General features: G+C 37.8%; 1 protein-coding gene across 1 annotated transcript; it reads left to right on the forward strand.

Moving 5' to 3' along the window:
• The first annotated feature begins 176 nt into the window (after positions 1–176).
• cenpe (centromere protein E) lies at positions 177–18,843 on the forward strand. The gene is made up of 55 exons (XM_077614065.1): positions 177–323; positions 1,238–1,350; positions 1,434–1,523; positions 2,129–2,247; positions 2,336–2,455; positions 2,678–2,759; positions 2,822–2,889; positions 3,247–3,321; positions 3,438–3,489; positions 3,596–3,683; positions 3,971–4,100; positions 4,415–4,534; positions 4,632–4,784; positions 4,877–5,027; positions 5,138–5,234; positions 5,469–5,598; positions 5,741–5,908; positions 6,188–6,262; positions 6,391–6,459; positions 6,630–6,761; positions 7,261–7,438; positions 7,512–7,663; positions 7,742–7,840; positions 7,947–8,063; positions 8,312–8,404; positions 8,527–8,643; positions 8,729–8,845; positions 8,926–9,147; positions 9,362–9,583; positions 9,800–9,977; positions 10,051–10,202; positions 10,282–10,380; positions 10,493–10,606; positions 10,999–11,115; positions 11,204–11,320; positions 11,551–11,643; positions 11,747–11,863; positions 11,951–12,067; positions 13,010–13,102; positions 13,226–13,342; positions 13,435–13,551; positions 13,632–13,853; positions 14,068–14,259; positions 14,481–14,561; positions 14,745–14,870; positions 15,158–15,346; positions 15,551–15,760; positions 15,969–16,181; positions 16,501–16,701; positions 17,010–17,156; positions 17,365–17,456; positions 17,626–17,723; positions 17,981–18,113; positions 18,193–18,509; positions 18,629–18,843. Exons 1-55 carry the CDS (start codon positions 268–270, stop codon positions 18,679–18,681), a joined length of 7,110 nt encoding a protein of 2,369 aa, XP_077470191.1. The 5' UTR covers positions 177–267; the 3' UTR covers positions 18,682–18,843.
• The last annotated feature ends 3,066 nt before the right edge of the window (positions 18,844–21,909 follow it).

Below are 21,909 nucleotides of genomic sequence, written 5' to 3' on the forward strand. Positions count from 1 at the left end.
CCTGGGATCGAAGCCTTCACCCCAGAGCAGTGGGGCCGACTCTACACCGGGCTGCTCAATAGGACATAGTGTCAATAACACACTTCGGTTGATAGATGGCGGTACTGAACCCAAGTGTAGTTTTGCCAACCAAGATAAAAGCCATACATAAAGAACACGACTAGCCGAAGAATAAATTTGAATTCTTCGCAGAATGCGTGTTGTTTGAAAAGTGTGGCGATATTCGGGAAATATTCAATTTATAGTTGTTGACTTTCAAGCGACCCGATGGCCGAGGAATCCGCTGTGAAAGTCTGTGTTCGTGTGCGTCCATTTCTTGAAAGGTAAGTTTGCTTTTTATAACATTTGGCACGGCATGTTTAACAGACTGGACTATAGTTGGGGGCAACATTTTCAGTTAATATTTACGACACAGTACCGTTTGATTTAGCAACAAATGGGGAACTTTGCTTTAAACCCTGTCATCTACGATAAAGGCCGAGTTTTACTACACTCCAACGGGAGAAGATAACATTTTAAGCTTGCATGTACAGTTTTGCGTGGATGGTTTCTATTGTCTATCAATAATAATAAAGTCAATTATATTTTGTTGCACTGTTTTGTGTAACGTGTATTTTTCTGAGTGTTGCATTCTGTTTAAAAAAAATATATTATTATTATTGCCTGTTCGGAAAGCCAGTTTTCAGCAATTTCAAAATAAAATATATTTCAAAATTCAATTAAACGCTCTACTTCAGGATAAGATGCCTCCCAATTTTACCTCTGGCACTCAACGGTTGTATTTGTACAAAAAATAATAAGAGTAGGGCACACACTATTGTAAAATTGTTGCTTTTCCGAATACAAATGCAGAAGATCAAATAATAAAATGGATTGACAACTGCAGTCTAACGAAACAATTGATCTTTCGGAAAAGTTACGGTTGCTGCGCTGACAGTATAGCAACGCTGTAAGTTTTTTTTGTGTTACAAATATGTCTATATGGCTTATATGCGAGAAAATACGGTAGTTTACCAATACAAGTGCAGGATTTTCCAGAATGGGAGAATGGAAAGTGCATTATAAATAAAATGTATTGTTATTATTAACCAATCAATGTATTGTTCCTCCTCGATTCATTAGACCCCTAATGCACACCAGTAAGTAATGTGTAACAAAAACGTCAATTACTAATTGCACAAGTTCACCCTCATTTGCATTACCACGCCATGCATGATTGAGCATCTTTGTCTTGCAGAGAAGAAAGTGATCCATCAGATAAGACCAAGCCTGTGGAGGTCTTTTGGGAAGCCAAAGAGAACTTAGTTCGTCAGCTTGAAGATGGGACCTCGACAAAGAGTTTTGCTTTTGGTATGCATTCCTGTTAACCATTGTTATGGATCAGTACAATCACGCATAGCGAAATTAATTGTACACTTCTGTTTTTTCAACAGACAGAGTTTTCACAGCAGAAGGAACAACTAATCAACTATACCAGGATATGGCAAAGCCATTGGTCGTTTCAACTGTTGAAGGATACAATGGTGTGTAATAGACGTGTGCGGTCGATTGGTCGCCGGTCTTTTGGTCGCCCGGACCGCGACAACGGGCGACCAAAAGACCGGCAAACAAACGACTGGCGACCAAAAGACCGGCGACCAAAAGACCGGCGACCATAAGACCGGCGACCATAAGACCGGCGACCAAAAGACCGGCGACCAAAAGACCGACGACCAAAAGACCGGCGACAAAACAAGATAAAACAACACGTCTACTCATCAATAAAAGCCAACAATGGCCATGAGCAGTTTCACTGAGCCGACGTGTGAGTGTATAAGAGTTTGTATGTACATGAGTTGTCCCCTTAGGAAGGGACGTCAGTCAGGGTCTTAACAAGTTCTCCAACAAAAAACAATAAAAGTCCTTGAAATTTGGAGCTTTTCTTTAGTCTAATAATTACTAGGGCATTAAGTATGACTAAATAGTAATTCACAGTTAGTATTTAGGGAATTTTAGCAACGATTTAAATGGTAATTATCAATAACCTTCCAGGCGACCAAAAGACCGGCGACCAATCGACCGTGTACCTGTAATGGAACCTAACCTTAACCCGTGCATTTCTGAATTTTCCTCTCTTTGCTTAAAATAGGCACCATATTTGCTTATGGCCAAACGGCCTCTGGCAAGACTTTCACAATGATGGGGAGTGATATGAATCCTGGAATTATACCACTGGCTGTTGATGATGTCTTCAGAACAATTAAAAAGGTCAAATAGGGTCTTTGCTTTCTGACAATGTTAATATGTGATATGCAGTACCCAATTTATTTCTGGGTTTTTCCATTTTGTTCTCTAGTGTCCAAAGAAGGAGTTTCTTCTCAGGGTTTCTTACATGGAAATATACAATGAAACTGTGACTGATCTGCTTGTTGACAGCTGGAAAAGAAAACCTCTCGAAGTCAGAGAGGCTATCAATGTAAGTTCGCGTTTAATCATTCTTTTCTGAACCACTTTTCTTCTTCTTCTTTTTTTTTCAACACAACATAGTGTCATCTTCATCACCTGACATTTTTTTAGTTATTGTGCAGCTTGTTTTTTGCATGCACAATAGAAGCAGCAACCTTAAAAGTTTTTTTTTTAAATCATTTTGAATTGTGATCATTCAGCGTACCTTTTTTTTTTTATTTACTGTGTGTAGAAAAACATCTATGTGGCTGACCTGACTGAAGAACTTGTTACCAGCCCTGCACAAGCTCTGGCGTGGATCCGTAAAGGAGAAAGTAAGCCTGAAGACTTGGCTGGTCTTATAGAATTTGCATTCACTGTGTATTTGACCCTGCAGAAAACCGTCATTATGGAAGTACAAAAATGAATCACCGCAGTAGCCGTTCACACGCCATTTTTCGAATGGTAAGGACTGTAATATGCATTTGCGTTCTTTTGAAACATTTATAACCATTGGATTTGACTGTATCCTCTCTGCAACAGTCTCTTGATCCCTCAATATGTGTTTCTCTTTTGCTTTAACAAACACTCGTACAATAGTTTTTGCAAGTTTTGTACTTGGGTTATCATTATCTGATCTGTGATGTTACATTTTTAAGAAAAGACAAAGAAAAACCTCTGACAAAATGTTCTAAATTTGGTTTTGACTCTTATATTGCATTTGTTTTAATGAAAACTATTGTTCTTCATTCCAATGGACAACCGATCTCCATCCATAATACTAATCATTTCATCAACAACAAATACACACCTGTGCTTTAGATCCTAGAGAGCCGTGAAAGAACTGACATGGCATCCGGTGAAAATGCAGATGGAGCCATCATTGTTTCCCATTTGGTAAATAATTAACTAGTAAATTGTATATATCCTCTGAAAATGACATAATTGGGCTTAAATTCTGATCACGTGATAAGGATCGAAGACATAACTATTTTTTTTAATGTCTTTCTCAGAATTTAGTTGACCTGGCTGGATCAGAGAGAGCGAGCCAAACTGGGGCTGAAGGTAAAGTACAATTTTCATCTATAATTAAAATGTCTCATTTGCTTTAATGACTTGTCAACTTAAGTATAAATTGAAAAAATTCACTATAAAATGTCATTTTTTTAAGGTGCACGCTTGAAAGAAGGCTGCAATATCAATCGCAGCCTTTTCACACTTGGGCAAGTTATAAAGAAACTAAGCGAAGAAAGCCAAAGGTATGTAAAATATCTGCATCTCCAATGCAAAATTTGTCATTTGTTCTTGCTGCTTCACTGCTTGAGTCTCTGAATGTCTTTTTGTGTGTGGGGATGTGTACAGAGTTCCTATCACATTTTGTATTGTATTTTATACTGTGTATTGCTGCTTAATTATAGTTACAGACACTTTTGAAGGTGACCTTGCGTGAAATTCCAATTTAGTTGCGCCATCCCCAACCCCCCTGCCTGTATTTTGTGTAAAGTGTATTTGATTAAATATTCTAATATTTACATTGTGTTCCCAGGAGTTTCATAAACTACAGAGACAGTAAATTAACACGAATTCTTCAGAACTCCCTGGGCGGAAACGCTAAAACGGTCATCCTGTGCACAATCACAACCGCCTCACTCGATGAGACACTCAGCACACTGCAGGTTGGAATATGCCTTTTCTCATTGTCTTTTTATATTTACAAGTCAAACTCTAAAAATGTTTTAGTGTTTACTGGCAATGAATGTTTGTCATTGAACTTTGGTCATTTTTTTTTAATTGAGTGTAACTCCAAAGTAATATCTAATTTCAATTGTTAACTAATTCTCTGACTGAGCTGGGTATTTTTTTTCATTAAGAGAGGAGTTTCAGCACTTTAAAAAAAAATGTCTATTCTATGGATTGAAGGGCACCATTCTGCTTGACGCTAACTGCTAACTGTTGTTTGATTTTGAATTTAATTTTTTTAATTGTACAGTTTGCCAGCGCTGCAAAGAAAATGAAAAATGATCCACATGTCACAGAGGTTTCTGATGACGGTGCACTGCTCAAAAGATATCGTAATGAAATCGTAGACCTCAAGAGACGGCTTCTAGAGGCAAGGAACCTTTTTTGCCCTGCAGTTCTTTTATCTGAACAAGTTCTATTGAAGATTTTTTTTTACATGCATGACCAATGTGACTTCCACTTTGCAGGTTTCTTCTGTAACCCAAACCACAGCAACAGAGAAAGAGGAGCTTTTTCAAATACTCCAGGAAAAACAGCAACTTCAATTAGAACAAGAGGACAGAATAAGAAATCTTACGGAGCTACTGGTCACTAGCAACAACATTACTCAAGGGCAACCGGTAACAAGTGCTCAAAATAGCATGATAGTATTGTCATTCAGTTTTTTACACTTTGTTATTGTTCCAACAACCCATGCTATACTGTTTCAAAGGTACCCAAACGCAGGGTTACATGGGGAGGAAAAATGCTGCGCCATGCCCTCGTACCTATTCCTGGCAGTGATTTGCCATATAATAGCTTTTCCGAATCAGTCTGTCAGAAGACGAACACTTATCAGTGTAGTGTGGACAAGATTTCTGAGGGTAAGAATCCTAGTTAGATGGCAGGAAAAGCCACATTACAATTCTTAGTACATGTTAATTTCTACTGTAATACTAATGTTGTGCATTTGGTAACCTCTGTCTTTCAATAGAAGGTGAAGAATTTTTTTCCGACTGGTTTCCTGATGAGCCATCAGATGACACCAAATCATGTGAAGACTTTGTTACTTTGCGTAGCTCCGAAAACAGGTGGAGTATACATATAATGGTCTTGTCATTACTGCTGAGTTAGTCATGGTTTTTTTAAAGGGCAAAGCATGCGTGGGAAGAATGTCGTGTCATTTATTTGACATGAAAGTTGTAATTTTTATTTGGTGATCTTGTGCTTAATTTCAATTAATTTATATTTTTGTAAGAAGCCTTCAATTTAGAAAAAATACTAAGTATAGTATATATATTTGGGATTGTTCTGTTTGTCGACAGGGTGGTAGAACTGGAGCTACAACTTCAAAGTATAGACCAGGAGAAACGGCAAGCCTTGGATCAAATTGTGGCAATGAAACAAGAGGCAGCAGAAGTTAACCTCAAGCTCCAATCGGAAGCTGAGGAAAAGGTACAGTATTAATTCAACAGGTGTTTTTTTTTTTCAATGGGCGTCGCCTAACCCAAAGGTCCCCCGTTAACGGTAAATGTGCCAGCAAAATAACATGCATGAATAAACTTCTGAAGACTCTTTCCCCTGAATGTATCTCTAGGAATTGTTGGCTTCTGAGCGAGACAATCTCCAGCAGCAGCTAGACATCCTCAGGACAAATGCCGTAAGAACAGAGGAGGAGGCCGCTGTGCTTTCACAAAAGCTGAAAGAAAAGTCGGAACTGCATGAGTTTGAACGTCTTGAGGAAATGTGTGCTAAAGAACATGAGGTAAATAAGAAAAAAAACGTGTTGTTCGGAATAAAAACAACGACTAGGCTGTTCTTTTGCATTTCCTTTACAGGTGACAGTATCTTAACAATCGTTTTTAAATTATCTGCAAAACATCGGTCTTTTCTTATCTCGCTCATCTTAAGATCAGTCATATCCTAAAAATTTAAATGTACAACAAACAGAAACTGGCTAAAATGTTACAATTGTTGGAGGACAGTAGAGTGTACCTCTTTTTAAATGTTTGTTGGCATTTTGTTTATTTTTGTGGTCTTACAGATCGAGTTACAAAATGAAATAGGCCTATTGAAAAATGTCATGGACTCCCGTGAGCTCCAATTCTTGGAACTTAAGGTGGGGTGAATAAATTGTGATTTCCATTTTGCCTTTTGCATGCATATACAATTATTATTTAATTCTAAATGTACCTGCATTGCAATTAAACCTCAAATGCATTTGTTACTTTTTTTTCTTTTTTGAAGAACAATCTGGATATGGTTACCAAAGAGCTGAAAGAGAAAACACAAGTTGCCGATGATCTTCAGAATATGGTATACATCCTTTTTTTCATATGGTGATGCCTAGATAACCCATTTGTAAACGAGGGAAAAAATTTAATCCAAAGTTTTTAATGTTTTAATTTTAGGACATATAGCTCTGGGCTAGTAATTAGATATGATATCAGGTGAACCAATTGCACTATCTCCTTGCTTCCTTTAAGTGTGGTAAAGACTTAGTTGAAGAAGTGGCAAACCTTCGTCACTCTCTAGATGACGCGCAGGGTCTTGGCAAAGAGACCAAGAAAGAATGGGCACTACTACGCAGTGAAAATCTTGCTCTGGAAGAGTTAAAGGTAACTAATTAGGCAAAAGACATTCACTTCACCAAAACATTTGGGTTTGTCAATAAACGCTAAATGAAATGAGTATAACATTCAAGAGGAGGCAATTTTATGTACAAACTAAAGGATACAACGAAAAAATGCCACCCCTGGATGCTTTCTCTCTTGAATAACACTATTTCCTCCCCACGCAAAACCAATAGCCAACAGAACGTCCTCCTAGCTTTCCTAATTTTACTTCTACTTAGTTTCTGAGTTATGCTGCTTATTACAAAACATATATTTTTGTTTCTTTTGCCAATATCTTTTACTTTTGGTTTATTTTGATGCATTGAAGCATTTAAATAACCTTCTTTTTTTTCTTTTTTTTTAAATGAATGAATACATTTTAAAACCTTTTTATCCAATTCATCTAAAAAATGATTCCCTCACCCCCTATATTTTATTATTTTTTTAATATTTAAATCGACTTGTTAGGTATCTCATGTTATGGTCTTCATCACTGTTTCAGAATACCCTGACTACAAGTAATGAAAAAATGAAAGCAGAAGTCCACAGCCTACGTAAACAACTCGAGACTGAAAAATCAAATTTTAAGAAGATGAAGATGGATCTCGAAAAAGAGCTTAATGTTGTGTTCAATGAAAATGCCAAACTAATTGCACTTTGCGATGGCAAACTCCCCAAAAGTAGGTTTTATGAAAGTCGCCCAGCACAACACTGCAGCAGCTGATTTTCACAGTGAATGTTTTCCCTGTTAAGATATCATGGATAGCGTGGAGCTGGAAAGTACAGTGACCAAGCTGAAAAAAGATCTGGAGGCATCTCAACAAGCTGAGGCACTCTTGAGTACTCGGCTAGAAGAACTCAAGTCACTTCAGGTGGACCAAAATGAAGTGAACAACCTTGAGAAGGTTTGTTTGTTTTTGTTTTTCATTCCTCAATACTTCAAGATTTAAAAAAATATATATATCTTATTGCTTGATGTTTAGATTTCTGCTGAAGAGTTAGAGAAGCTAGAGTTGGCCGTTACGACTGTTACTGCGGAAAGAGACCAGCTCAAGATGGATCTGCAAGAAAATATAGACATGGTCAGCTTCCATACTATTGTTGCACTTTACCTTTTCATCTCTGGGCCACGATCTATGTTTTGTCCAGAGCAATGGTCTGAGCTAGTTCTGTATATATTTATTTTAGGTTGAAAATTCTAAAAGTGTGCTAGATACCCTTCAATATGAGATTGAAGAGCTAAAAACCAAGAACTGTGAAATGGCCCAAGTCAGTGAAGAAAAGGAGTTGGATTTAAGAGAAAGTGTAAGTAAAAAATTAGTTGTCATGCTCTTAGTTTTATCCCTCTTTGTCTTTCTGCTGCCTTTCATGTGCTGTATGCTTTTATGTAGTAGTTTTAATACAGTAGAAATGTTGTATTTTGCTTCAGATTTTTTTTGTACAATGTAATTTGCGTACACTTTTTAAGGTTGAAAGTATAGCAAATTGTAATTTTTAGTTTTGTTTTTCCCTGATTTTTTCCCCTAATAACTGCCAATCTTCCCCCACCACAGACACTTAAGTGTGAGCATTTGGACGCTACCCTACAAACGACTAGTGAGCAGAAAAACCAACTAGAGGCAGAGCTGCAGCAATTTATTGATAAGGTAAATTATTATATATTTTTTAAGTTTGCTCATGTTCATGCTACAGATCATGAAATTGTTTAAGTATACATATAATGGATTTCTTTTTTACTCCATGTAACTGAAATAGTATCTTTTTTTAGGCTGCAGAGAATGAACGCCTTCTGCATTCTCTGCAAACTCAGCTTCAAGAGCAAGTTCAGAGAAATAATGATGTTGAAAGCACAAGTCAAGAAAAACAAGCTCAGCTGCAAAATCAGGTATGTAATAACACATTATTGAAATCATCTTTTTTTTTTCTGGAAAATACCGTAATTCTATAGTTAATTTTCTACCCTCGCTAAGGTTGAAGATTCTAAAATCTTGCTAGATTCCCTTCAAAGTGATATTGATGAGCTGAAAAACAAGAGCTGTGAAATAGTCAAAATCAGTGAAGAGAAGGAGTTGCATTTAAAGCAAAATGTAAGTTAAAGATAAATTGTCACACCGGTAGATTTATTCATCTATTGTTGCTGCCTATTAAATTCCCCTCTTTTAAACAGATACAATTTTTGAGAATGGAGCTTGAGACTGTGAAAGAAGAGAAAGAGAAATTTGCTTTTGAGAAAGAAACAGAACATAGAGCCTCCATGAAAGAGATCCAAAAGTTGCTGGGCAAAATGACATCTCTCGGTGAAGAGAAAGATAAGATCCTTGACAATTTGGAGGAACTGTGCCAAGACAAGAGTGAGCTCAATGCACAACTGGAGGATAAGATTGAGATGGTAAGGGACTGAGGATGTCTTTTAATTCAGGGACATACTGAAATGAAAATTCTTGAAACGAACAGTCAATTTTTCCAGAAAGAAAGAGCTTTTTTATGGCTTGGATGTTTTATGCAATTTGCCAAATTTGTCCATATGTGAACTCCCTGGTTGTTTTTATTTGTTTGAGTTCCAAGAGATATTCGTGTGCATGAAACGCCAATCTTTCAAACAGATAAAGACTATGGCCATGGAGCTTGACACCGTGAAAGCGGAGAGGGACGGCCTATGTTTCAACAAGGAAGCTAAACATCTGGCTTTACTGGAAGAGGCTCAGAAGACTCTGAGCAGAATGACGTCTCTCAGTGAAGAAAAAGATGAGCTTCTTGAAACAGTGGATGGGGTGAGCCAGGAGAAGGTCAATCTCAGTGCACAGCTGATGGAGACAATGGAGATGGTAAAATATCTTTTACTTTTGGTTTATTTTGTTGCATTGAGGCATTTAAATAACCTTTTTTTCCTTTTCGTTTTTAAATAAGAATGAATACATTTTAAAACATTTTTATCCAATTCATCAAAAAAATGATTCCCTCACCCCCTGTATTTTATTATTTTTTAATATTTAAATCGACTTGTTAGGTATCTTATGTTACGGTATTCATCACTGTTTCAGATGACCCTGACTACAAGTAATGAAAAAATGAAATCAGAAGTCCACAGCCTTCGTAAACAACTCGAGACTGAAAAATCAACTTTAAAGAAGATGCAGATGGATCTCGAAAAAGAGCTTAATGTTGTGTTTAATGAAAATGCCCAACTATTTGCACTTTGCGATGGCAAACTCCCCAAAAGTAGGTTTTATGAAAGTCGCCCAGCACAACACTTCAGTAGCTGGTTTTCACAGTGAATGTTTTCCATGTAAAGATATCATGGATAGCGTGGAGCTGGAAAGTACAGTGACCAAGCTGAAAAAAGAGCTGGAGGCATCTCAACAAGCTGAGGCACTCTTGAGTACTCGGCTAGAAGAACTCAAGTCACTTCAGGCGGACCAAAATGAAGTGAACAATCTTGAGAAGGTTTGTTTGTTTTTGTTTTTCATTTCTCAATACTTCAAGATTTAAAAAATATATATATATCTTATTGCCTGATGTTCAGATTTCTGCTGAAGAGTTAGAGAAGCTAGAGTTGGCCGTTACGACTGTTACTGCGGAAAGAGACCAGCTCAAGATGGATCTGCAAGAAAATATAGACATGGTCAGCTTCCATACTATTGTTGCACTTTACCTTTCCATCTCTGGGCCATGATCTATGTTTTGTCCAGAGCAATGGTCTGAGCTCATTCTGTATGTATTTGGCATCACAACAGATGATTGAGAATCAGGAAGATCTCCGGAACTCCCTTGGAGAAATAGCGGCTCTGAAACAACGTGTCAAACAGTTGGTGGGGGCGACGGTGAATATTGAAGAACTTGGAACACAAGTAAGTTGCCGATGCATATGAAAAATTAAGTTAGTGTTGCCATGTGGCCAACATGTTTAGTTGTCATCCCGATGAAAGCTCAAGGCAAAGAAGACTGTCTATTCTTGTGGCTTCATTTTCATAATGAACGCTTGGAGGATATTTTTATTGTTATTAAGACTACATGTACACTGCAACAAAAAGCTACATTTGGATTTAAATAATATATAAGTCGCTTTCAAACTACAGAACAGCACAGTGCTGATTGGTTAGCATGTCTGCCTAAATTAAATCCCAGTCTCTGGCCTTCCTGTGCAGAGTTTGGGGGGTCACCATTGTCACCGGCACTCAGAGTTAAATTTCTTTCGCGCTCCATATAACTGAACTAATATTTTCTTCTCTATTTTGTTTAGGCTGCGGAAAATGAAAGCCTTCTGCATTCTCTCAGATCGCAGCTTCAAGAGCAAATTCAGAGAAATAACAATATTGAAAGCACGGGTCAAGAGTATCAAGCTCAGCTGCAAAATCAGGTATGTTATATATTTTTTTAATTGAAATTAAGATCAAACTTTTTTTGTGGGGGGTTGGGTACACAGCTAACGGTTTTCCCATTTTTAGATTGAAAATTCCGAAAGCGTGCTAGATACCCTTCAAAATGAGGTTGAAGAGCTAAAAAACAAGAACTGTGAAATGGCCCAAGTCATTGAAGAAAATGAGTTGGATTTAAAAGAAAGTGTAAGTTAAAAAAAATGTTGTCGCGCTCTTAGTTTTATCCCTCTATTTGTCTTTCTGCTGCCTTTCATGTTCAATACAGTAGAAATGTTGTATTTTGCTTCAGATTTTGTTTTGTACATTGTAATTTGTGTACAATTTTTAAGGTTGAACGTATAGCAAATTGTAATTTTTAGTTTTGTTTCTCCGTGATTTTTTCCCCCCTAATAACTGCCAATCTTCCTCCACCACAGACACTTAAGTGTGAGCAATTGGACGCTACCCTCCAAACGGCTAGTGAGCAGAAAAAACAACTAGAGGCAGAGCTTCAGCAATTTATTGATAAGGTAAGTGAAGATTTTGCTTATCATCTGCAAATGAATCCTGTGCATTAAATTTGTTTCCCGCTCCATATAACTGAACTAATATTTTCTTCTCTATTTCGTTTAGGCTGCGGAGAATGAAAGCCTTCTGCATTCTCTCAGATCACAGCTTCAAGAGGAAATTCAGAGAAATAACAATATTGAAAGCACAGGTCAAGATTATCAAGCTCAGCTGCAAAATCAGGTATGTTATTTTTTTTTTAAATTGAAATTAAGATCAAACTTTTTTGTGGGGGGTTGAGTACACGGCTAACGGTTTTCCCATTTTTAGGTTGAAAATTCCGAAAGCGTGCTAGATACCCTTCAAAATGAGGTTGAAGAGCTAAAAAACAAGAACTGTGAAATGGCCCAAGTCATTGAAGAAAATGAGTTGGATTTAAAAGAAAGTGTAAGTAAAAAAATAGTTGTCGTGCTCTTAGTTTTATCCCTCTATTTGTCTTTCTGCTGCCTTTCATGTGCTGTATGCTTTTTATGTACCGTATTTTCACGACTACGGCGCATCGTATTTTTAGCCGCAGTGTCAGTAACGAGTGCTATTTCTGTATTTTACACACAAAGGACGCACTGTTTTTATAGACGCATCCAGGCATGGCAAAACATACACGCCAAAAACACGTTTTTAAAAAGGCAACGGAAGCAAAACTGAGTTCGGTTGTACTTTATTTAGCCATTTTACAATGTACTCACGTCATCACCCACAAATCCATCAAAGTCCTCATTTTCTGTGTCCAAATTGAACAATTGTCCAAATGAGTCATCGAAAACGCTGAGTTTTATACATTTGTCCAGGCGGCCACAATCCATTCGCAAATAGTAGCTAGCGTAACTATTCCAACGCTGTCTTCCATGCTTCGTGAAGCTGTGTTGATGTCGATCGCCAGGCCACAATCCATTGGGTGTATTGACAAAAGAACTATATATCCCAGCAGTCACTGCGCAGTACTTTTTCTACGGGAAAATAGTAGAGTCGGGGGCTGCTTGCTGTAGTTGAGAGCTGTAGAGGATGGTGTACCCTATCGACTGATTTATTTTATTTTATCCTGATAACAATTTTAGTATTGTTCCATATATAAAGTGCACTGGATTATAAGGCGCCCTGTCTATTTTGGAGAAAATTTAAGACTTTTATGTGTGCCTTATAGTCGTGAAAATACAGTAGTAGTTTCAATACAGTAGAAATGTTGTATTTTACTAAGGATTTTGTTTTGTACAATGTAATTTACGTACAATTTTTAAGGTTGAAAGTGTAGCAAATTGTAATTTTTTAGTTTTGCTTTGCCCTGTGATTTTTTTTTCCCGCCTAATAACTGCCAATCTTCTCCCACCACAGACACTTAAGTGTGAGCAATTGGACGCTACCCTCCAAACGACTAGTGAACAGAAAAAACAACTAGAGGCAGAGCTGCAGCAATTTATTGATAAGGTAAATTAAGTTGTTTTTTTAAAGTTTGCTCATGTTCATGCTACAGATCATGAAATGGTTTAAGTATACATATAATGGATTTCTTTTTTTACTCCATGTAACTGAAATAGTATCTTTTTTTAGGCTGCAGAGAATGAACGCCTTCTGCATTCTCTGCAAACTCAGCTTCAAGAGCAAATTCAGAGAAATAATGATGTTGAAAGCACGGGTCAAGAAAAACAAGCTCAGCTGCAAAATCAGGTATGTATAACACATTAACATCACATTATTGAAATCATCTTTTTTTCTGGAAAATACAGTAATTCTATAGTTAATTTTCTACCCTCGTTAAGGTTGAAGATTCTAAAATCTTGCTAGATTCCCTTCAAAGTGATATTGATGAGCTGAAAAACAAGAGCTGTGAAATGGTCAAAATCAGTGAAGAGAAGGAGTTGCATTTAAAGCAAAATGTAAGTTAAAGATAAATTGTCACACCGGTAGATTTATTCATCTATTGTTGCTGCCTATTAAATTCCCCTCTTTTAAACAGATACAATTTTTGAGAATGGAGCTTGAGAATGTGAAAGAAGAGAAAGAAAGGTTTGCTTTCGAGAAAGAAACAGAACATAGAGCCTCCATGGAAGAGATCCAAAAGTTGCTGGGCAAAATGACATCTCTCGGTGAAGAGAAAGATAAGATCCTTGACAATTTGGAGGAACTGTGCCAAGACAAGAGTGAGCTCAATGCACAATTGGAGGATAAGATCGAGATGGTAAGGGACTGAGGATGTCTTTTAATTCAGGGACATACTGAAATGAAAATTCTTGAAACGAACAGTCGATTTTTCCAGAAAGAAAGAGCTTTTTTATGGCTTGGATGTTTTATGCAATTTGCCAAATTTGTCCATATGTGAGCTCCCTGGTTGTTTTTATGTGTTTGAGTTCCAAGAGATATTCGTGTGCATGAAACGCCAATCTTTCAAACAGATAAAGACTATGGCCATGGAGCTTGACACCGTGAAAGCGGAGAGGGACGGCCTATGTTTCAACAAGGACGCTGAACATCTGGCTTTACTGGCGTCTCACAGTGAAGAAAAAGATGAGCTTCTTGAAACAGTGGACGGGCTGAGCCAGGAGAAGGTTCATCTCAATGCACGGCTGATGGAGACAGTGGAGATGGTAAAGGAACTTTTGGTTTCTTTAAATAGTGGCCCAAGGACAATTCATATTTTCAATGGCCCACAAAAAGCAGGGTTTCACTTTAAACTTGGTGAATGTAATCAATTTGTGTAGTTTTCAAAATAGAAATTCCATGTACTATGGCCAATATATTTTAAGTTTGTGTTGGTATCTTTCAACTACTGTGGATGATTATCTCTCACAAATACTAATTGATTTAGGTGCAGCAACTGGAAGAAGAGCTAAAAATAGAAAAAGAGAGGCATGCAAAGGTTCAAGCTGAGGCCAAAACATCACAGGAGGTTTGTTATTTGTTTAGTTTTATTCCTTGAATGAATGAGGGCCTATCAATAACAGATTGATTTACCTGTACTTATTTGGTTGTTCATTATTATTTGGAAATGTCTACTAAAATTCCCAAGCTCATTCTGCACTCTTTGACATTCATGGTTTCTTTTTTTCCTATATTCTTATACACATTTCAGTTGCTCATTGAAGCAAAGGTCACCATATCTTCACTACGTGCAAATAATTCAAATTGTGTCCAGAAAATGCCCAATGTCAATGTGACAACATCATCAAGGCTGGAAAAGTCATCTTTGCAGCTTGAGGTAAATTATTTCACCCAAGTAAAATCTATTCTTGGTACCAAAGCCAAGTTTTGTTTTGTTTTTTTCTTTTTTAAATCAAAACTCCTCAAAACTAAAACTGTCTTTTGATTTTTAGACTATTGAACATAGTTTTTGACTATTAAACATAAGAGGTTTTCCAACCACACATTTCAACTAATGATGATTTCATTTGTGAGGGGTATTATGTTTTTAAATGATTCTCTTTGCTTTTACATTTCTTCACCCTCATTATCTGACATCCCTTAATTAAATGTGTTCTTTTACAGGAGTCATTTGCGAGATTTGAGCAATTCATAGATATATGTTCCTCTGATCATCCCATAATCAGAGATCAAATCCTGACAATGGAATGTTTCCTGAATGAATCGGACACCTTTCCTCACGCCACACTAAAAGCCCACAGCATTGTCATTGGGTTTGGACCCAGGAATTTGAGGCCACTTTCTCATATTATTGTAAGCAACAATTGTCTTTCATTTTATGTCTTCTGTCATTCTTTATCAACTGTTTTAGTGGCATTGATGACGATGGACATCCAATCATGCTGTTATATTCACCTTTCTGCTTTGAAATTCAAATTAGTCTAACACTAGTAAATGTTCAATCCATTCGAACGGTAAATGCTAGTATTTACAATGCTCTGTACATTGCTTCTCCAGGGTGTCCTTCCAGAATGGGCACAGCTACACAAGAGGACTTTTCAGAAGTTAGTGGAGAACGATGTCGCCATCTTTGAGGAGGGTCGTTTGCAGGATTTGTTGCGATGCAGATCAGAGGCGCTCAGCTGCTCTGTTCAAGACTTGGAAGCTGACCCAGGCCAGGGTCACAGACTGAGTGAACTCATTAAAAAAAGACAGGTGTATGTGCAGGTAATCATTGCATTTTAGGCCTCTATATTGTATCTATACACTTAAACGGGAAACCTTTCCTTACTTGTTTGTTGGTGGAGAGAACGTTTTTTTTGGCGTTTTGTGCCCGCGTCAAAGCAAAACACAAATTTTGTCACAAATAATATCCCAACAGCTAATCTCGATGTTTGATCCTTTTAAAATTTTAAAATATTGATTTGTTTTATAGAAAATGGAAAACACTTTGAGGTACCTTTGGGCAGGCTTGGGTTCTTACCGTGATGAACTTTCAGCTGAAGTAAGGGAAAGGGCGAGGTTCTCTAAGCAAGTTCAACAAGAGTTGAACAGGGTTCCGTTGGTTATGAGTAGACTGGACGGCCTTTTTCGGGCTGAGTCTGATTGGAGATCTGGAGTGACAGAAAGGAGAAACAAGATTTTGCAGGTATGTTCTTTGTTTTCTATTCATTATTTGTAAAAAAATTTTTTTTTAATTAGAGCACATTTTGCAACTGAAACAGGACTGAAACTAAGCTGGGGGCTGAGGCACAATTGTCCAAAATGTCTTTTTTGAGACTCTTCATCATAAAAATTCTCTGTTGTTTTGATAGTTAAGTCACAAATCCCAGCTGATTATGTTTGCCAAGATCGTCTCTTTGCCCTGACAAACAGCAAACCCCTGATGGCACATACGAGTGAATTGTTGGGAATGTTACTGTCAAATGACCTTTTGTAAAGGAAAGCTTATTTCTGAACTCCGGCAGGGCATCCTCAATGAGCGGGTTGCTCATCGTCAGGAATTGCAGCAACTGAAGTCACAAGCTGAGTGTCAGCTACAAAGAGTAAAAAACACGTGTGCCATTCTGCAACAAACACTGGAGGACACCCCAACAAGCTCAGAGAAAACCTTGCTCAGTGACAACCAGCACCTTATTGAACTTCGTCAATCTGAGGAGAAAATAAAAGTGAGTGTCATCAAAACCGCATTTTATATGTACAGTTTGATTTTTTTTTTAATTATACCCCTGAAAAGGACAATGAAAAACTAAAGCAATAGCTGCAGGCAATTAAACCCAGTGTTCAGTATTTGCCTACCTTTATGAATATAAAGCCCTTTCCTACACAGCCATTGTTGCTCAAATGGCTTTTATAATACTTTTCAAATTTATCCATGTAATTGTGAGCCAAGCACTTTGGCATACATTCAAGTGCATTTAATAAAGTTGTGTAGCTGCCAGCTTTTCTGCATTAAATTGTAGGTATAAATTTACAGGTTTTGTGTGCAAAGAACAAACAACTAAAAGAGGCCCAGGTTCACGCCAACGACTGTGTCTCTAAATACAAAATGGCCACTCAGGAACTGCAGACAGCACTGTTGACAAGCCAGGCACAAGTTGAGGAGCTCAGGAAAAAGTTGGAGGTTGGTTTTTTCAAAACTATCATACCATTTCCATAGGAAAGTAATGGAAGATTTCTCTCACACACGCACAACCTCAATTGAACTACTTACGCAAACTACTGAAATGAACTTGCTGCAAACATGCATGTGTAATGAATGAGATGCTGGAGAGTCCTGGATTATACACCCAACGCCCCCTAAAAAATAACCCACTGTTTTCCTGATACAGACACCCGAAGCTGCCGAACTGCAAAAAGTCCAAGCTCAACTGTTCAAGACGGAAATGGAGTCGCGAGCTGCTTCTGATGAGCATCAACAAGAGTAAAGTCTAGCCAATATAGTACCAGTAGCATATTCTCCCCATTTTAACAACCTGCTTCCAATGCTCTATTGGTTATTTATTTGTTATTTGTCCACTTGGTGTAAGCTTTAAATCTCATTATACTTTTTACAACATTTTTACATTATATATTCAATAATCTTTGCCCAGAATGGAGAGGAAAAACATGGTTCTGCATATGAAGGAAGAGTCTATCCGGAAGCTGAAGGAATCTTTGAGGAAGTTGCAGCAGCAAGGAGAGGAGTCATGTAAGAAAGTAGTTTTAAAAAAATCAATCTTCTAAATATCTACATCATAACATATTTTGATCTACTACATTTGAGAGATATGTGATCTATGGTCCTACATGATTTCCACTGTATCAAATCATATTCTGTTATAAAAACACAAACACTGTTCTTTTAGATTGCCGCAAATGAATAATTAAATGCCTAAATTGAATACTTGGTTTGACGAAAGAAAACCTGAACTTATTCTAACAACAGTTTTCTTAAATGTTCTGTAGTTCTGCAGGGTGAAGAACTTGCCGAGAGACTGCTAAATCCCCGAGGATTGGGGAGCAAAAGCAATGTTTTTCAAAGTGGGATAGAGGAAGAGTCTGTCAAACAATTTCAAGTTAAAGTCACCCATCTGGAAGAGTGAGACGAAGTCGATAACTGGTGGTGCTTCACGTATTGCTTATTTCTTCTGACACCGTTCTGTTCTACTCCTCTTCAGTGTCATTTCCAACCAGCAGGCTGAACTTAACAAGTGGAAAAACCGAGCCATCAAGATGAAGTACAAGAGTAAAGGGTGTATTAAAACGGCATCCCCAAGTACGCCCACCAAAAGAGGACTTCTCCCAAACACCAGTGTCTTGCTTCAGTCACCGCAGAAGTTTGTTCTGAGCTCCCCCAAGTTGCTTTTGGATTCACCAAAATTGCCCCCCAAGTCTCCAAAAAAGCAATTTTTTGATGATGACAAATATTCAGAGATGCTAGCACAAACACGTCCGGGGCTGTTCTTTGATAACTCAAATCTTGGATTGACTTCAGGTAAGCACCATTAACAAACATCAAGCTCGTCAAACATAATTGGAAACAAATAATTTAAATGATGGGACTGTGTTTGACTGTTTTGTATGTATGTGTGTTTTTGTTTGTCTATTTCACAGATGGCAAGTTATCTGAAAGTGCCCCTAAGCCAAATGACTGTATTTCACAGTGAAGTTTTATAAATAATGGTGCTTTGTTGTCACACAGTTTTAAATGTCATTACATTAAAGTTTTCAATTAAAGTATTGTTCAAGTTGTTTTCAGTGAAAACAATGGGTGTTTTTGTACATTTAGTGAGAAGAATTGAATAATACAGTATTTCCCGACATGAAAAGGTGTGTGTCGTAGATTTATTTTGTAATAAACATTAGCTTGCATGAAATTGTCATTTTATCTTTAGAAAAGCTGTGTAGAAAGTCGCTGAATAAGAATATAGTTGGAGCAAAACATTAACTTGAACAGAAATACGTACTATGTAACTGTTCCAATGAGTGCACCATGATGGCAAAGAACCTATAATTGAAGCAAATGCTTTTATTGGCGTTCAGAATTTTTCCTTTTTTCTTTTTTTTAAAATATATATCACAATTTTTAACACCTTTTAAATGTTCCATTGCAGTTCCAATTTCAAACCAACAGGGAGCACACTAACGCTTAGCTGCAGCACGTTCAAGTGAAGGCATACAAATAAAAATATATTTTAGTCAATTGAACCACCATTTAATTAAAAAAAAAAAGTTTTTTTATTATATAGTAATTCGACTTCAAATATATAGTGTCTCATTATCATAGTCCTATTTCTAAATTGTTAAAGTTTCTTTGATACTTACGAGGATACTACGTTCCGAAATACTTTATCTCACAATCAGGGTTTATGCGTTATGCAATGCTTATGCCAGCTACTAAAAACTCTTCCAACAGACTGTTTTTCCATTTGGTGATGCAATGCTGAAGCAACTAAATAGGACGCCCTAACACCTTGGTGCCTGAAATGAATGGGTGACAAACGGCACCCATCCCAGGGTCCATCACTCACTGGAAATGAAACTGACCTATTGCCAACAATCTGACCCAAGGCCCAAATCTGACAGTGGTCGTAAAAGAATCCGACAGCCCGTATCAGGTTGTCTGGTAAGTGCCAACAAAACAGCCGATGTCTTCAGCCAGTTCACAAAAAGCCTATATAGACTTGTTGGGGGAACTCCGATGAAAGACCCATCTGAGGAAGTAATGCTGATCCACTTCCAAAAACAAACACACACAAAAAAAAATGAAATGAATGCAGATGGCAAGCCTTCATTGGCATGCTTCTGATGCAGAACAGTAATCCTAATGCTGAAATACCGACTGGAAGTAATAAGCACATTTTAAGGTCCTTGGAGCACGGAGATGCTGTGGAACAGTTTCATTTGGACACATGGTGAGAAAAGCACATCAAACATAATCACTGAGGTGGGACAAAAAAGACCTTGGAGTCCCTCCTCCCCCTCATCTTCCGCCCTCATCAACATGTGACAAAAAATGTTTAAATTTGGTTTCACAGGATGAACATATCAGTGTGGTGACATTCCGCTGTCAGATAAAGCGACAGATTGCTTTTACAGTTTTGGGACTTTGAACTAAGTGACGTTAAGAAGACAGATTGTTTTCGTCAAGAAGAGGGAAAAGAATGACCTTCAACTAAAACCCTTTCACAACAAAACCATCTAAAAATAGACAACCCTTTAAGAAGTAAAACTGAATTCTGGAGACCCAATGGCTCCAAAACATTTGCACGTACCTGCAGTACATATTTTTATCTTTACGGATGCGCTATCGTTTGGAAAGCATTGCAGTCCAAAGGTGAAATGGGTATATTTGAATACGTCTCATGAAAGGTGCCTATTTGAATTCCGCTTCTTTTGTTCATTTGGCACTGTTACATGTTCTGGTACTAATTATACAAGCTCGGTAGTCCTCGCACCTTCAGAAAGCGACAAACATGACTGTTTTTGACATGTTCATTTAACATTCCAAATCCAATGTAAATGTGCAGCGGAAGTCCCATTGGGGTTTCTTTGGTATGCAAATTGAAAGCACAAACAAAGGTAGGGGAGACATTTAAAGTCCCCCTAAAGTAAAAATAAATCTAAATCTTCTAAATTTGATGCACCACAGAGAGCATTGTGAGTGACCCTGCCAAAAATTATTTCTTGATTTAATAAATCTGCTTGTGTTTATACATGTATTTAATAAAACAGAACAGTTACAATATGGTAAGGTATTTTCTGAACTGCTTTATCCTCATTAGGGTCGTGGCGGGTGCTGGAGCCTGTCCCACCTGACTCCGGACCAGAGGCGGGGGACACTCTGAATCGGTGGCCAGCTGATCGAAGGGCACAAGATGGACAACCATGCACACTTACACCCATACCTAGGGGAAATTTAGTGTCCAATCAGCCTACCATGCATGTTTTTGGAATGTGGGAGGAAACTGGAGTACCCGGAGGAAACCCACACAGGCCTGGGACGAACATGCAAACTTCACACAGGTGGACTGACCTGGATTTGAACCCAGAGCTGTGAGGCCGACTATTGTAAGGTATGTCGTTAGTTATTTAAAAAAAACAAATGTTTGTGATTGGGTCAATGAAGAAGCGTGTGCGATCGATTGGTCGCTGGTCTTTTGGTCGCCGGTCTTTTGGTCGCCATCTTTTGGTCGCCCCGACCGCGACAACGGGTGACCAAAAGACCGGCGACCAAAAGACCGACGACCAAAAGACCGGCGACCAAAAGACCGACGACCAAAAGACCGGCGACAAAACAAGGTAAAACAACACTGTCTACGCATCGATAAAAGCCAACAATGGCCATCAGCAGTTTCACTGAGCCGACGTGTGAGTGTATAAGAGTTTGTATGTACATGCGTTGTCCCTTTAAGAAGGTACGTCCGTCAGGGTCTTAACAAGTTCTCCAACAAAAAACAATAAAAGTCCAGGAAATTTGGAGCTTTTCTTTAGCCTAATAATTACTAGGGCATTAAGTATGACTGAATAGTAATTCGCAGTTTGTATTTAGGGAATTTGAGCAACGATTTAAATGGTAATTATCACTTACCTTCCGGGCGACCAAAAGATCGGCGACCAAAAGACCGGCGACCAATCGACCGTATACCATGAAGAAGATAACTGAATCATCTTTTATAAGTTATAAGTGTTCATTGAAATTAATTTTCACAGTTAATTTTGGAGATTGTGTATGCTCACCTGTGTTTCTGATTCAATAAGCGAAGTGAATGCATGTATCAAAGCAGGTGAAATATTGGAAGTTGGCAGCATATTTGTTTTGAGTCTCCTTACCTTAAAATGAACTGTCATGTCTTTTTTTTTACCCTGACAGGTGGAAAAGTGCATCTGTGTCA

The sequence above is a fragment of the Stigmatopora argus genome, chromosome 1 (genome assembly GCF_051989625.1).
Source record: "Stigmatopora argus isolate UIUO_Sarg chromosome 1, RoL_Sarg_1.0, whole genome shotgun sequence".
Lineage (NCBI taxonomy): Eukaryota > Metazoa > Chordata > Actinopteri > Syngnathiformes > Syngnathidae > Stigmatopora > Stigmatopora argus.

Coding starts and splice junctions, on each gene's coding strand:
- cenpe (XM_077614065.1), top strand. CDS start 268: ATGGCCGAGGAATCCGCTGTGAAAGTCTGTGTTCGTGTGCGTCCATTT. Junction 7,841..7,946: donor TGCAAGAAAATATAGACATG/GTCAGCTTCCAT, acceptor TATTTATTTTAG/GTTGAAAATTCTAAAAGTGT. Junction 8,405..8,526: donor TGCAGCAATTTATTGATAAG/GTAAATTATTAT, acceptor ATCTTTTTTTAG/GCTGCAGAGAATGAACGCCT.